Source organism: Entelurus aequoreus, linkage group LG12 (assembly GCF_033978785.1).
Source record: "Entelurus aequoreus isolate RoL-2023_Sb linkage group LG12, RoL_Eaeq_v1.1, whole genome shotgun sequence".
NCBI classification, from domain to species: domain Eukaryota; kingdom Metazoa; phylum Chordata; class Actinopteri; order Syngnathiformes; family Syngnathidae; genus Entelurus; species Entelurus aequoreus.
Window position 1 is genome coordinate 4,414,916 of NC_084742.1, and position 15,665 is coordinate 4,430,580.

The 15,665-nt window shown below is 40.2% G+C and overlaps 1 protein-coding gene across 4 annotated transcripts in view; it reads right to left on the minus strand.

Moving 5' to 3' along the window:
• The window catches only part of ahcyl2b (adenosylhomocysteinase like 2b), a 54,529-nt gene that overhangs the window by 2,462 nt on the left and 36,402 nt on the right, over positions 1 to 15,665 (minus strand). For 2 of the 4 annotated variants that reach the window (XM_062064495.1, XM_062064496.1), the window contains exons 3-15: positions 14,039 to 14,167; positions 11,834 to 11,934; positions 11,662 to 11,764; positions 11,482 to 11,576; positions 11,238 to 11,344; positions 10,794 to 10,910; positions 10,669 to 10,732; positions 7,189 to 7,277; positions 7,036 to 7,106; positions 3,491 to 3,585; positions 3,158 to 3,256; positions 2,886 to 2,954; positions 2,733 to 2,811 (exon numbers count right to left, since the gene is read on the minus strand). In XM_062064495.1, the coding sequence (XP_061920479.1) occupies positions 2,733 to 2,811; positions 2,886 to 2,954; positions 3,158 to 3,256; positions 3,491 to 3,585; positions 7,036 to 7,106; positions 7,189 to 7,277; positions 10,669 to 10,732; positions 10,794 to 10,910; positions 11,238 to 11,344; positions 11,482 to 11,576; positions 11,662 to 11,764; positions 11,834 to 11,934; positions 14,039 to 14,167 (1,218 nt within the window). Of the gene's footprint in view, positions 1 to 2,732; positions 2,812 to 2,885; positions 2,955 to 3,157; positions 3,257 to 3,490; positions 3,586 to 7,035; positions 7,107 to 7,188; positions 7,278 to 10,668; positions 10,733 to 10,793; positions 10,911 to 11,237; positions 11,345 to 11,481; positions 11,577 to 11,661; positions 11,765 to 11,833; positions 11,935 to 14,038; positions 14,183 to 15,665 lie in introns of all 4 variants that reach the window. The other 2 variants (XM_062064493.1, XM_062064494.1) reach the window with 1 other exon arrangement.

Below are 15,665 nucleotides of genomic sequence, written 5' to 3' on the forward strand. Positions count from 1 at the left end.
TCTTTTGCACTCTCTTGCTTCGTCAAAATGTTTGCATGGCCAAAATGAAATAGAGCAAGCAGATGAATGTGTCGCCCACGCGTCACATCAAATATGGTGGAGTAACTTCAAAAAATTACTCTACTTAAACTGCTACTTGCTCCGGGTCAGCAGGTGTCGCTTCCACATGCTCCATAAGGTCTAAAATATCAACCACCAACTCCCAAAAACATACCAGTATGTCCTTCTTAGGCGCCTTAAGTTCCAGTCTTCAGACAATCGCCAACGATTGGACTAGATTTGTGTTAGTCCCGCCCAATGAATTTGACAAGTAATTTACTAAATAAACTGAATTTATGAACCTTTGTGTTAGCGCTTCAAGAATTTACTTTGTCTGTCAAACTCACCCGTCAAAGTCAGTAGGCGGGGCTGACACAAATCTAGTCCAATCATTGCAAGTTGAAGTGCATGGTAACCAATCAGGTGCTAGGATCCGCCCACTGACTTTGACGGATACAATAAACACTGGAAGCCCTGACAAGGGCCACATTGGATTGAGTTGGGACAACATTTAAAAAATAAATCTTTAAATAATTAGTTCAGTTTAATCATTTATATACAATAACACATTTAATAACAACTCCAGTTGGCCAAAGTGCTGTACAGAAATATGATACAATACGATTTAAATTACTTAAATGTGTGATTAATTCAAGTAAAGCAAATAAATTGTGAACTAAATAAAGCAATTAATTAATTAAATCGCTAAATAAATAATGAATTCAATAATTGTTTTTTAAATTAAATTCCATTTCCCATTAAATACATTAGTGACAAATGTAAGCATTTCATTGTAATTACAAAATTAAATAATGGCAGATTTAAGTTATCTTTTAAACATGTATTTATTTCTTTATTTTTGTACCATTTGGCCCTCCATAATCAAAGAGCATGTGCTTTATTTTATAGATTACATACTAGAATGAGAAGAATATGTATGTACGTGTATGCAAATGTAATGTATGTTTTACTTAAAAAAAAAAACATTCTCAAAAAGTGGTACAAGTAAGTGCCACTGGTGGTACTCAGCATTTTCTGAAAATGTTATTATATTATTACAGACGCATACAGTACACGCCAAAAGTTTGGACACACCTTCTCATTCAAAGGGTTTTCTTTATTTTAATGACTATTTACATTGTAGATTGTCACTGAAGGCATCAAAACTATGAATTAACACATGTAGAGTTATGTACTTAACAAAAAAGGTGAAATAACTGCAAACATGTTTTATACTCTAGTTTCTTCAAAATAGCCACCTTTGCTCTGATTAGTGCTTTGAACACTCTTGGCATTCTCTTAATGAGCTTCAAGAGGTAGTCACCTAAAATGGTTTTCACTTCACAGGTTGATTAGTGGAATTTCTTGCTTTATCAATGGGGTTGGGATCATCAGTTGTGTTGTGAATGAGAAGGTTTGTCCAAACTTTTGGCCTGTACTGTGTATTAATGAAATCTAGTGATGGGTTGATGAGGCCTCATGAAGCGTTTAGACACATTGCAAAACTGTATTGATACTGTGTTGATACTGTGTCACTAAATACTGACATCTGCTGGACAATAAAAATCCCTACAGGTAACCTATGGACCGACTCAACTGACACTGATTTTATGACCTAGTATATACAATAATATAAACCAAGTCATTGTATTTCATTTAGGATTATTTCATATCTTCATTTAAATAAAAATATATTTTTATCTTTTTTAGATACAGTCAAATAATGTGAACATGTATCATGACTAGGATGGTAGAAGGTGGGGATTGAACCCCAGTAACCAGAAACCCTCTGATTGCTGGCACGGCCACTCTACCAACTTCGCCACGCCGTCATTCCCGTACCTTCTCTAGTAACAGTAGTGATGGGTCCTACAACACAGATGCATCGACGCATGCGTCGAGCTCATAGAGCGAAACCCTGTGTCGGTGCGCGTACCGCTTTTAGAAAGTCACGTGACCGATCATGAGCTGCTTTGGTCACGTGACCGATACGCGAACTGTATCGCACTGACGCCTCCTCTGTGCCCTGTGAGCAACATTCCCTCGAAGGTGCGCGCCTGCGCAATTGCGCAGTGCTCAAGCGTCCTCCGCGCACACCGTGCGCCGCACAGCCAATATATGCCGCACACCAAATCAAACCCATCTGAATTCTAAACAAAATAAACACATTTATTCTGTGTAATTTTGAAATGCAACTCTGAGTGACAGTGACAACAAGCGGCCCTAATGGTGTTCGTCAACAACACGCATTGCGCCGCTTCCTAATAAACACAGTTTGGCGCGCAGGCGTCAGTGCGATACAGTTCATGAGCGGTCACGTGACCAGAACAGCTCATGAGCGGTCACGTGACCAAAACAGCTCGTGTTCGGTCACGTGACTTTCTAAAAGCGATACGCGCACCGACACAGGGTATCGCTCTATGATCTCGACGCATGCGCCGATGCATCTGTGTTGCCGGACCCATCACTAATGAAATCATTGTAGAAATAGAAATGTTTTACCTATATATTTTCTTTTCTGAAATATTCATGTTTAACTCACCCCGTAAGCTGTAAGCCAATTATTTACTTGCAAGGACAAGCTACACATTCGAAGCTAAACCACGGAGGTACCACAAACGATGGTACTTGGTGAAGTAAAAAGGTTTGAGAACCAACGGTCTGTGTTTGGAAAGTTGTCAAGAACGTCTTACCCATCTTTTTGGGCAGCAGATAAACATCCTGCTTGTAGCGTCCATCTGGAGCGTTGTACAGCTCTATCAGAGCCAGAGCCTGGCCACACAAACGTCAGAGTTAGGCAATAATTACAATTGTTTGAATGTATATTGACAACAGTCATAGTTTACCTGGGTTGTAGCTGTTATTGAGAGCACAAACGTGGGAACGGTGGAACAGCTGAGGTTCAGGAGACGACCCTGCAAAGGGGAGAAATAAAGTAGTCCCAAGATATTTATGGAGGTGGAAGGGAGGTGAGGAGAGGAGTTTGGCGCTGACTGACAGCTTGTCTGTTTGGGTCAGTCACGGCTGCTCTGGTTCTGTCACTACAATCTGCCATACACTCAATGCACATACTACGTGACACCACATTCCGTATTGGTCACAGATCATTCTTGTGTACCTCGGCCAACAGCACTATCCTCTTGCCATCGGGCCAGATGACGTGGTCCACCTGTGAGCGCACTCTCTCCCAGGTCAGCTCTGGCGTCCGCAGACTCGCCTGCAGGGGGATTAAAAGGATTGCATTTCCTGTTTTTCGGGTTTGTTTAGCACCTTTTTTCATTCAAATAAAATATGTCCGGCAAGTAAATCAATAAAAAAAAGCCTTTGTGACCACTCGGATTAAAATGTGGTTACCACGGCAACAGTGACATCACTGAATCACTAATCTGTCTGTATTTTTCTGCTTGTTAAGCCATACTATTAAAAATAAAAAAACAAGCTGGTGACGCACCACGTCGATCTCTGTGTTAGAGTGCCCCATGTTGCAGACAATGCAGCCATTTTTCATGCGGTCCAGGTTTTCTCGCACCACCACGTTCTTGTTGCCTGATGGCGTGCAGGACAAGTGCAGAGAAGGCAACAAGGAAAATGCGTCACCAAAGAATAGGGTTAGTTCAACTGTAGAAAATGTTTTAGACTAATCACTTTGCAGTTAATTAATTTGACAGATATAGTTACAGTGCACAAGCCCTGCAGACGCCTCAATCATTGGTATGTTTTCATCTACAAAACCATTCTTTGTGTCACTCCATCCTATCTACCTTGTCTTTTAACAAAGAAACAAGGAAGTCACCATCTTCGTTCAATGAATGTTCTGCAATTTGTCGTCCCCAAAATAAGAACTGAACTGGGCAAGAAAGCATTTAGGTTTTCAGCAGCGAAGGCTTGGAATAACCTACAATCGAATATTCAACTTCAAACCCTTGTTACGTTGAATGAGTTGAAAGCTTCTGTGAAAGGACTGCAGTCTACCTTGTCTGTATGCACGTGTGTTATGTCAGCAAGTTTTAATGTTTTATGTGTTGTTTACTGTTTTTAATGTAACCTTGCTGCTGCCCTCTTGGCCAGGTCTCCCCTGGAAAAGAGATCTTTGATCTCAATGGGATTTTACCTGGTTAAATAAAGGCGAAATAAAATACAATAAAACAAAATCCAGGAGAAATACCTGCTAAAGTTGCTTTGACTACAATACGAGTTTGTACGAACAATTATGCAAAGGGCAGTCATAAAACTGTACCGGGTGTGATTATAGATGTGTGCATGATGATTGAAGATGCATCATTTACTATTCAACTAGCAGGCCGGGGGCCAAATCCGCCGGGGAATGACACCATACCGGTCACCCGGGTTCAGTTCAAAACTTGGTAGACAAACATTTTTGCAGCAAATCCTGTGATCCTGTTGGACCACTGTAAACACATTGGCTGATCCTTGCATTGACATTTTAACCTTGCTAGCAAACAGAACACTGTGCTCCAAACTTGTGATTTACATAACTGAGGCGTTCCTCAAGGCACCCATTTAAGTCCTCTCCCCTTTGCCAGTTACAACTTATTTCTGTAATGTGATTTATGGAATTAAGATGTTGCAGTAGCTTGTTGGTCAGTAGTCTCGTGTTCAACTTCTTTAGTTATACCAGTGGTGTTCCTCAAGGTTCCATTTTAGGTCCTCACTTTTTCATCATTTGCGCTATCCAACTGGTGGCCTGTGAGTTCAGTTTAAAAAACTTGTGGGAGGTTCACATTTTTGCCGCAGGTTACACTAGAAGGGGTGCCCAAACTTTTCCCCCCTGAGGCCAAAGTGAAAATGTGCCCGTAGGCCAAACACAGCGATTTTAAATATACAGCTGCACAATGAATAGTTTAATCCCATACCGCCATTATTTAAACAGGGTTTCTGCAGGTATCAGCAAATGTAATTTAATGTTTTTGATGCAATTTTTAAAAAAATGTAACGCTCATGTCCCACTGCAGATTATTATATTAGTTAAAAGCATACAATTGTCTGTATGGACAAAATTGTAAGCATTTGACGATAATAATGTTGAATAGTTGAAAAGTTTACATCAACTGTGGCCAAATGATGTATTAATAATATACAATAATGCCAATGAATGTAAACATTTTAAATGCAATAAACATACCTTTCATTAATGCAGTATTTAAAGGCCTACTGAAAGCCACTACTACCGACCACGCAGTCTGGTAGTATATATTAATGATGAAATCTTAACATTGAAACACATGCCAATACGGCCAGGTTAACTTATAAAGTGACATTTTAAACTTCCCGGGAAACTTCCGCTTGAAAATGTCGCGGTATGATGACGTATGCGCGTGACGTCACGAGGTCAAGGGAAGTGTTTGGACCCAATTCAAATACCTCTGTTTTCTTCGACAAAATTCCACAGTATTCTGGACATCTGTGTTGGTGAATCTTTTGCAATTTGTTTAATGGACAATGGAGGCTGCAAAGAAGAAAGTTGTAGGTGGGATCGGTGTATTAGCGGCTGGCTGCAGCAACACCAACACCAGGAGGTTGTGTTGTGTTTTGAGCAGGATAGCAGACGCACTACGGTGAGTACAGCTTTGGCTTCCAAACATTTGATCGCTTGCCCGTACGTGCGTGTCGATATGTGCATGTCACGTACGTAACTTTGGGGAAATATATGTTTCTTGCCGACTCTGATGGCGGCCGGGGTGTCGTCAAAAGTGTACAACGCCCGCCGCCGCATCTAAGTTAGCTTCTATTTTTTTTAGCTTCGCCAAGCTGAAAACTATTAACCGTGTATTTACATGTTCATGGTTTAATAGTAGGGATGTCCGATAATGGCTTTTTGCCGATATCCGATATTCCGATATTGTCCTACTCTTTAATTACCGATACCGATATCAACCGATACCGATATCAACCGATATATGCAGTCGTGGAATTAACACATTATTATGCCTAATTTGGACAACCAGGTATGGTGAAGATAAGGTACTTTTTTAAAAAATTAGTAAAATAAGATAACTAAATTAAAAACATTTTCTTGAATAAAAAAGAAAGTACAACAATATAAAAACAGTTACATAGAAACTAGTAATGAATGAAAATGAGTAAAATTAACTGTTAAAGGTTAGTACTATTAGTGGAGCAGCAGCACACACAATCATGTGTGCTTACGGACTGTATCCCTTGCAGACTGTATTGATATATATTGATATATAATGTAGGAAGCAGAATATTAATAACAGAAAGAAACAACCCTTTTGTGTGAATGAGTGTAAATGGGGGAGGGAGGTTTTTGGGGTTGGTGCACTAATTGTAAGTGTATCTTGTGTTTTTTATGTTGATTTAATAAAAAAAACAAAAAAATGTTTTTTTTCTTTTTTTTTAATACATTTCTTGTGCGGCCCGGTACCACTCGATCCACGGACCGGTGGTTGGGGACCACTGCTGTAGAGAACGCTGGTTCTTTATAATAAACAAAATTAGACTAATAGTGAAAGGAGAAATCCGGCCCCCCGGTTCTTAGCTTTCTGGAAATGTGGTCCTTAAAACAATTAAGTTGAATATTCCTGATGTACAACTTTAGTAAAAGGATTTCTATGCAGCTGACTCACTATCCTTCTGAGAGCACCAATGAGGGAACACGGCTTATTGGAAGTGATGCTATCTTGTTATATGAATAACTCAAGACTTATTACCGGCATCAATAGACATTATTCAGACCACTGCAGCTTCACCCTTAAGACATCGCAATTACCGTTCAGCCTATGAGTAGCATTAGGGCAATGAAGCAGACGCACATGTTATCTTCACTTCTAAATAGGCGTTAAGGACTTCCACAAATATATTATATAATATATTATATATATTTTAGTACAATATCAGCTTTTAATTGTGCACTACTAAAAGTGTTACTTGAATCATTAAGAGTACAAGCAACAGACGAGCCACAAATAAGCACATGTTGTACAAACAGGAAGTGAGGTGTCTGCAGGTGGGTACCTGTGCAGGTGATGACAATGTCCACTTGTCTCATGACTTCATTGAGCTTGACCAGCCGGAAGCCGTCCATGCTGCCGTAGAGATGGGAAGAAATCAAAAAATGAGGGTTGGTGTTGAGGTCTTCTACAGAGAAGTGACAGGGCTGAGTCTCACCAAGCCTGCAAGGCACAGATGGGGTCGATCTCTGTGACGTAGACGATGGAGCCCATTGCTTTGAGGGCAGCGCAGCAGCCTTTCCCCACCTGAGCAAATATTAAAGGAAGTTGACTTTTTAATGATGTTCTAGCAGTGATATGTGCCCCGAGAGCAGTGGCCTGCTACCTAACTTCATAGTCTAATCTGCACATCCTAGGCTGTTCATAGTTAACATTACTCTCACATTTCAAAGTCGTAATATATTTAAAGGTAAATTTAAAGTCCCAATGATAGTCACACACACACTAGGTGTGGTGAAATTATCCTTTGCGTTTGACCCATCCCCATGTTCACCCCCTGGGAGGTGAGGGGAGCAGTGAGCAGCAGCGGTGGGCGCGCTTGGGAATCATTTTGGTGATTTAACCTCTAATTCCAACCCTTGATGCTGAGTGCCAAGCAGGGAGGCAATGGTTCCCATTTTTATAGTCTTTGGTATGACTCAGCCGAGGTTTGAACTCACAACCTACCGATCTCAGGGCGGACACTCTAACCACTAGGCCACTGAGTAGGTCACACAACTTGTAGACACTCTGTCGGACAGAGACATGAACATAAACATACCTCATTAGCATTAAAGCTACTAGAGATGTACATTTATTTGTGATGGACGATTCGATTCGCATCTCGATACATGGGTTACGATGCGATTCAAAAATGATTTATTTATGAAACAGAAAGATTAGATGCGATTTGATTTAGTGTATGAACGATTCGATACGATTCAATTTAGTGTATGAATGATTGAATAAGATTCAATTTAGTGTATGAATGATTCGATTCCATGGTTAATATTTGTTGATGGACATCTACTACGCATTTAGTACCATGGCGAAGTATTGCAATGACGCCCCTAAGCTTATGGACGTCAATTGAGTCTCGCTAGGTCAGGGGTGTCCAAACTTCTTCCATTGAGGGCTGCACATGGAAAAATTAAACCATGCGGGGGCCATTTTAATATTTTTCATTTTCAAACCATAACAAAATATATAGATTTTTTTTTTTTAATAATTAGAGCTCCTGGGGCCCGTAAAGGGTTTCAGTCATTAAAATGTTAAAAACAAGTCAAATTATTATTGCCTATTATTATATATGCCTTTTCTGTCAAAGACAACTTTGTTTTTTATAGTAAAAGTGAAATATGCAGTATTTCCCCCACCGCCCAAAACATTCAGAAAGCAATGTTTGATGTGAAGTAATTGGAGCCCTGAAAAGATCAATAATGCATGACACCATTGATTTTATTTTCATTATTATTTTTGATTAATCACAGTGAAAAGATAAATAAAATCCCACTAAATATCTTTGGGATCCAAAAGGTACCCCACTCATAAAGTGATACATTTTTATTATTATTTGTTTTACTTTCAACACTTAAGTTACGAGATCAACTTCAGATATATCTGTCGATTTTACGTTTGAACTATTATTTTGTTTGTTTTATGCTCTTTTGTCAAAGAAAACTTGGATGTTTTTATATGGTAACCACACAATATATGCAATATTTTTCCACATAAAACATTTTAATGTGAAATATTTGAATTAATTGGAGCCTTGAAGATGTCAATAATACATTATTATTGATTTTTTGTCTTTTTTTTTTTTTTTGAGCAATGGCAAAAAAAAAGAAAAATAAAGATAGACAAAATAAAAAAAACAGCCTGCATGGCAGCTTTGTATCAACATCGCAACGTTTTCTAGTTAGATTTCACCTCATTCCACTTTTTTAATGTTTTTTTGTTTTTTGCAGTGGCATTTCCAGAATGTGTGGCGGGCTGCTAAACAATTAGCTGCGGGCCGCACTTTGGACACCCCTGCACTAGGTCATCAACCCTCGCTGTTGGCCAGCAGTGACGTACGGCACATGCGACAAATGTTTGTTTACTTTTAAAAAATACCAACATACGCTATGTTCGGCTTTGCTTGTGCTCTTCTTTTTTTCGCCTGTCTTTATTAGGAAGAATACAGTATAGAAGAGTGGGTTTTGGCGAAATATGCAAGTGCTGCCGCATCAGCTTCTTCTATGTAAAGTGTGTGTCATTGTACTTTTGTGTTTGAAGCAAATATTTATGTGCAGTAGCAAACCACCAGTGTCATTATTATGAAAATCATTGTCTATGCTTATTACTTACATTTGTACGCTTCTCTGGGTTTCTGTTCTAACATCGTTCTCCCCGCACTCAATAGTGTAGGGAGGTCTGCGAGCTCACTTTGCTTCAAGGGAGGTACTTCGAACTTCCCCCCTACCTGGCGGACAATTCAAACGCCTCTTGGTTGACATGAACGCGCAAAACCAAGGAGAGAGGGCAAAAACAAAGACGCAGGAGGGGTATTCGAATTGAGCCTTAGTTTGTCCAAGCTAAGTCTATGAGTATGAACTGATGAAAACTACTTGTATGAGAGGCCAAACAGCTTCTAAGACAACTGATCAGTTGAATGCCTCGAAAATGACAATAACCTGATAAATGAGAACAGCCATAGGCGCAGTCACCTTCAAATATAAAAAAAGCACATTCCATAACATGCTTCCAGTATTTTCTAAATTTTAAAACATATATCCTCAAAGGTGTTAAATTAAAAAGGCAAAGACATGACAAATATATTTCTCCACGAGTCAAGTCAGTGTCGTCACAGACGCTTACAGGTTCTAGCCAATGACTTGACTAGGGGGTGGGACTCTTGGGACAAGGATGGAAAGTGACGTGTGTTGTCGAATTATGGTTATGGTTTGAGTTTATTTCGAAAATGCATACAATTACGACATGATGCATCAAAATTTGAAAGAGTTGAAAGAGGAAAAGTAAGTTGCCGGAAAAGATAGCAAGACACGGCGATTGAGCCCGTTATACAAGAACGTTGCATTTTGTGAAACAAAGAAATACAAACTGAGACTCTGTCTGAGCCGCCATTACTTGGGATGTTACAATATTGACGAACGGCACAGCACGGAGACGGTCCGCCGTGTTGACCTTGCGTATTGTGCGGGTAATTATTTGGCAGGCAGCCGTAACTCTCCTAATGTTTTAAAGATAAACTGTCTATTGAATGCTAGTCTCGTGCGACACCCGGTCCATGTATCTACGTCTGTTCGTCTCTAGTTATGCAAGTAACGTAAAAAGCACGTGACTCTCCTCACGGACAACGCTAGCTCTCATGTCGTTTTTAAAGACAAAAACGGCTTATGTGTGTACACTCAACTAACCTAAAGATTCACAACTGAACCGAATCGATTGAGGGGGCTCGAACGGGCTATCCGGTCGCATCGGTTTATCGTTTCCAACTCTAAAAGCTACATACACACAAAACGGTGTGTTCCCATCAAAATCCCAGCATCAAAGCAAGGTTTTGGCTAACAAAATTCTACCTCTGAGACATAATTAAAATTGCTGGAATGTTGATAAAACATCCTTACTGTAACCATTGTGTTAAGGAACATCTTACCTCTCCATATCCACACACCACCACTTGCTTGCCTCCAAACATGACATCAGTTGTCCTCTTCAGGCTGAAAACAGTAACATTTAACAGTAAAACAAAGGCAAGATTGTTGAGGGGAACTTTCATACCCGTCTAGGATGGACTCCCTGCAGCAGTAGAGGTTGTCAAACTTTTGCTTGGTCACAGAGTCGTTGACATTCATGGCCGGGACACACAGCTTCCCTGCCTTGGACAGCTGGTAGAGCCTGCGAATACGAAAGCACAAGAATGCATTAAATAAATGACACAGTAGTTGTACGTGTGATTGAGCAGTGATGCATATCAATCTATTATAATGACATGGAAACACTTCTACAATCATGTAATACTGCAATGCTGCAATTGCATAACCACAGAGGGAATTTTCACCACTAGATGGCGATGTTGCCACACCAGAAAGACTGACAACAGATTTACACTTTCTTTAAAAATACCGCATTAAAAGACCTTGTACAAATATTCTTAAAACATATTCCATGCTTATGACTCCCTTTTCTGAGGTTATTGTGCTTTCTTACTTCCGCAAGTCCTACCTGTGCACACCAGTAACACTCTCCTCCACAATGCCCTTGATCTTCTTGAACATGTTGGGGTATTTTTTGTAGATCCAGTGAGTCAGGTCTCCGCCGTCATCCAAAATCTGGAGACAAAGGAAACCAAATTGTTCCATTTTGAATATGTTTAATTGCTCTATTAGTCTTCCTTCCATTGGCATACAACCACCTATAATTTAAAATCCATTGACTCCAACAGAGAGGGAAGAACAAAGTGGACTACCATGTTGGGCTGCCAGCCCTCCACGTTGACACAGCGATCGATGCACCACCAGAAGTCGTCCTCGGACTCGCCTTTCCATGCAAACACACTGAAACCTGTACAGAGAATACAGGAAGTGCTCCACAGCTGTGCAGCAGAAGAAATAACAGAGGAAGGAGAGAAAACAATGCGGCCTCTGACCTCCTTCTGCCAGGGCAGCTGCCACTTCATTTTGGGTGGAGTAGATGTTACAGGCGGCCCATCTGCACTGAGCCCCCAGAGCTGACAGAGTCTCCATCAACACCTGAGGGCAAGGACCAATCAAGTGAAAATGCTTTGATTTCCCTGTAGCGACTTTGCATGCTCTACTCACAGCAGTCTGGGCGGTGATGTGGGTGCAGCCCACCACCTTGGCACCAGCCAGGGGTTTCTCGCCCTGGGCTCGCTTCCTCAGAGCCATGAGGGACGGCATCTCTGGAGGAGGGAGCACATGTGGGTAAAAGAACTCTGCAAGTTAATACTTCATGGCTAATTCATCAAGTCATCCAGATGAAGGAGACGATACTAAAGAGGTGTTGATAATTCAACCACAGACAAGGGTGGTACGATATACGGGTACTAATAAAGTACAGCGGTGCTAATGAATAAAAAAAAATAACGGTAGTTTCATTTTTCATGAACATGATGGCGCGCCGTGGTGATGTTGCTGGTAACATGAGTTGAGGAGCATGTAAGTCAACACAGCGAGGAAACAGAAAAGAGAGACTGGACGTATTTTGGCTTAATAACTAACAATAAAAGTGAAGCTATAAACACTGAAGATAGCTAGCGGCTAATGTCCATCCACAGTTTTTTTAGCTACTTCTAAATAACTAATCCTCACCTCCATGGCTACAAATAAACTTTATTTCTTACAAGCACCATCCCTGCATGATGAAGAATAGCTAAACATGCTTCACAATCTCTACACACCGTAGGCGGGTACAAAGGCTAACCGCTAAAAACAAGCTAGCGCTCCTGAATGTAAACAAATGGGTGGATCTATACAAACATTGACTGTAAGGATACCAAGTACAAGAGCCGTATATAGTGGATAATACAATGATTACATCAATATTTTTTATGATGTATTTTTTTATTGTTTATAAACTCGGAAAATACGTCCCTGGACACAGGTGGACTTTAAGTATGACCAATGTTGTAACTTCTTGGTAATGGATCAATACCCAAACTTATGAAATGTAGCCAAACGACAGAAGAACAAGTGCTTCTTACATTTCAAGAAAGAACATGTTAAAACAAAAAGTAACCAGATATTAATAGTAAATGAAAGTAGCTAATAATCCATCTACCCATTTTCGACTGCTTGTCCCTCATAATTTTGACAAAATACAAGTGAAAATGACAATATGTTACCGCATACATCAGCAGCCAAATTAGGAGCCTTTATAACCTGTTTGCTTACCACAACTAAAAGACAAGTTAAGTTGCCTAGTACCGTGTTTTTCAACCACTGTGCCGCGGCACACCGGTGTGCCGTGAGATACAGTCTGGTGTGCCGTGGAATATGATCTAATTTCACATATTTGGGTTGAAAACATTTTTTGCAAACCAGTAATTATAGTCAACAAATGATGTGTTGTTGTTGAGTGTCGGTGCTGTCTAGAGCTCGGCAGAGTAATCGTGTAATACTCTTCCATATCAGTAGGTGGCAGCCGGTGGCTAATTGCTTTGTAAATGCAGGTAAAAAGGTGTCTGATGCTAAAACCAAAAATAAACAAAAGGTGAGTGCCCTTAAAGAAAGGCATTGAAGCTTAGGGAAGGCAATGCAGAACAAAATTAAAACTGAACTGGCTACTGAGTAAACAAAAACAGAATGCTGGACGACAGCAAAGACTTACTGCGGAGCAAAGACGGCGTCCACAATGTACATCCGAGCATGACATGACAATCAACAATGTCTCCACAAAGAAGGATAAAAACAGCTGAAATATTCTTGATTGCTAAAACAAAGTAGATGCGGGAAATATCGCTCAAAGGAAGACATGAAACTGCTAGAGGAAAATACCAAAAAAAGAGAAAAAGCCACCGAAATAGGAGCGCAAGACAAGAACTACACACAGGAAAACCGCAAAAAAGTCAAAATAACTGTGACAGTGGTGGTGACAGTACACCTACTTTGAGACAAGAGCTATAGTGATGCATGTTTGGTTATGGTTTAAAGTCATAATCCAACAATTGCGACAATGACTTTTAACGGTCAACTGAGTTCATAATATCTGCTGGTGGTGTGCTTCCGGATTTTTACAACGCAAAAAATGTGCCTTGGCTCAAAAAAGGTTGAAAAACACTGGCCTAGTACATTCAAAATGTTATTTAATGTCAACATTTATCTTTGATTGCAATAAGAAATATATGTTTAATGTATAATAAGGTTTTCTGTTCAAATAAAGCCAATAAGGCCATTTTTTGTGGTCCCCTTTAATTTGAGAAGTATAAAAAAGTTTTGAAAATACATTTTGGTACTGATACTAAAATATTAGTATCGGGACAACACTACCACAGACTAATAACAAACCTTGCTCGGCTATTTCAATCTCTCGCCGTCCGAAGTCAGCCTGCTTGATGTTTTTGATGCAGAAGTCGCTGTTGCCCTTTGTGTTCTTCTGCTGTTTGTCCCGGGGAGACGTCTCATCGTCGGAGCTGTCTGTGTATGACGCCGCTGACGTGAACAAAACACACAAGCAGTTTTGTCAGCAAAAAGTGGTCGCCTTGACTTGCAAGAATGAATCAACTGATCAAGAGGTGTGTCCCAAGACTTTCGTTCAAATGATGACACGCGGATGTGCTTTGAGGCGCCGGCGACCCGCGGCAGTTAACAAGTGTTGTAAAAGAACACCATGTACTGTGCCAAGAAGCAAAGGGTGGAGGAGGGTTTGGTGGGGGCTTAAAATGAAAATTCATCCATCTGTACAGACAGAAAGGAAGGGTGGGGTGACAATGAACTGAGCTGCTCTTAAATAAGGGTCAAGAGGATGAAAGTACCGTCACTTGCAAAAGGACATTGAGATGGCGTGAGAGAAACCTGTAATAAGAAATACATTAAAAACTGAAAGGAAGATAGACTCTGTGGTCCCTGCAAAGGTTTCTTGTTCCCATTGGGTTGAGTTTTTTCTTGCCCTGAAGTGAGATCTGAGCTGAGGATGCCGTTGTGGCTTGTGCAGCCCTTTGAGGCATTTGTGATTAAGGGCTACACAAGTAAACTTTGATTGATTCATTGGTTGACTCTAGAAATCCACCTGAAAAAGACAGGCCGTCCTATATTCAAAGTCGTATTAGTGGGAAGTTGTATTTATACATGCGAATCAAGAAATAGCGCACAACTTCTCTGTAAGCAAGCTCACAGACATTTTAAAGGTATCGATCCATAATCGATTTGCTTATCCAGCGCTAGTAGGCACGCACCACTGCACGAAACGACACTCACATCCCATTTTTGTTGTTAAATCAAATTTAAAAACATGAGATGTTGCACATTTCTTACGACACAAACCAATAAGCTCCATTTTAACTGTCCAAACGTATACACTTGAGTTTTACGTCATGATCAATGATGTAAATTAGATGAGGATGTCATGTACTTTACATTAGTGAATGAATTTCCGTGAAATTGGAAGCATATATTATAAATTGAATATTTTCATAGCTAGAGCGTTAAAAAAACCTGTTTACGAACTTTTAAATACGGTTTTACACATTATGAGAAACCCCCAGACATGCAATAACACCCTTTAGTCACCTTTACACTCTTTTAATCCTATACAGTAATGCTGCCTGAGGCTGAGCCAATCAGTGGCCACGATACTGAACAACAGGATCTGATCAGCTTGGTCTCATCTAGTGGCCGATACCACAGTAGTTAAGGCTGGATAACATTCACATTTGAACCGATACACACCAATTCCGGTACCTGTCAATCAATACCGGTACTCAACGATACCCATTTGTGTTATTAAATATTGTTTTTGATAGTAAAAATGTTTTTTTATTGCAACATTTAGAAAATGAGCTGATTATCATAACTGCTGTCCAGTTGTTACATCTTGCTCAGTGGCCTTGTGGTTAGAGTGTCCACCCTGAGATCGGTAGGTCGTGAGTTCAAACCCCGGCCGAGTCATACCAAAGACTATAAAAAATGGGACCCA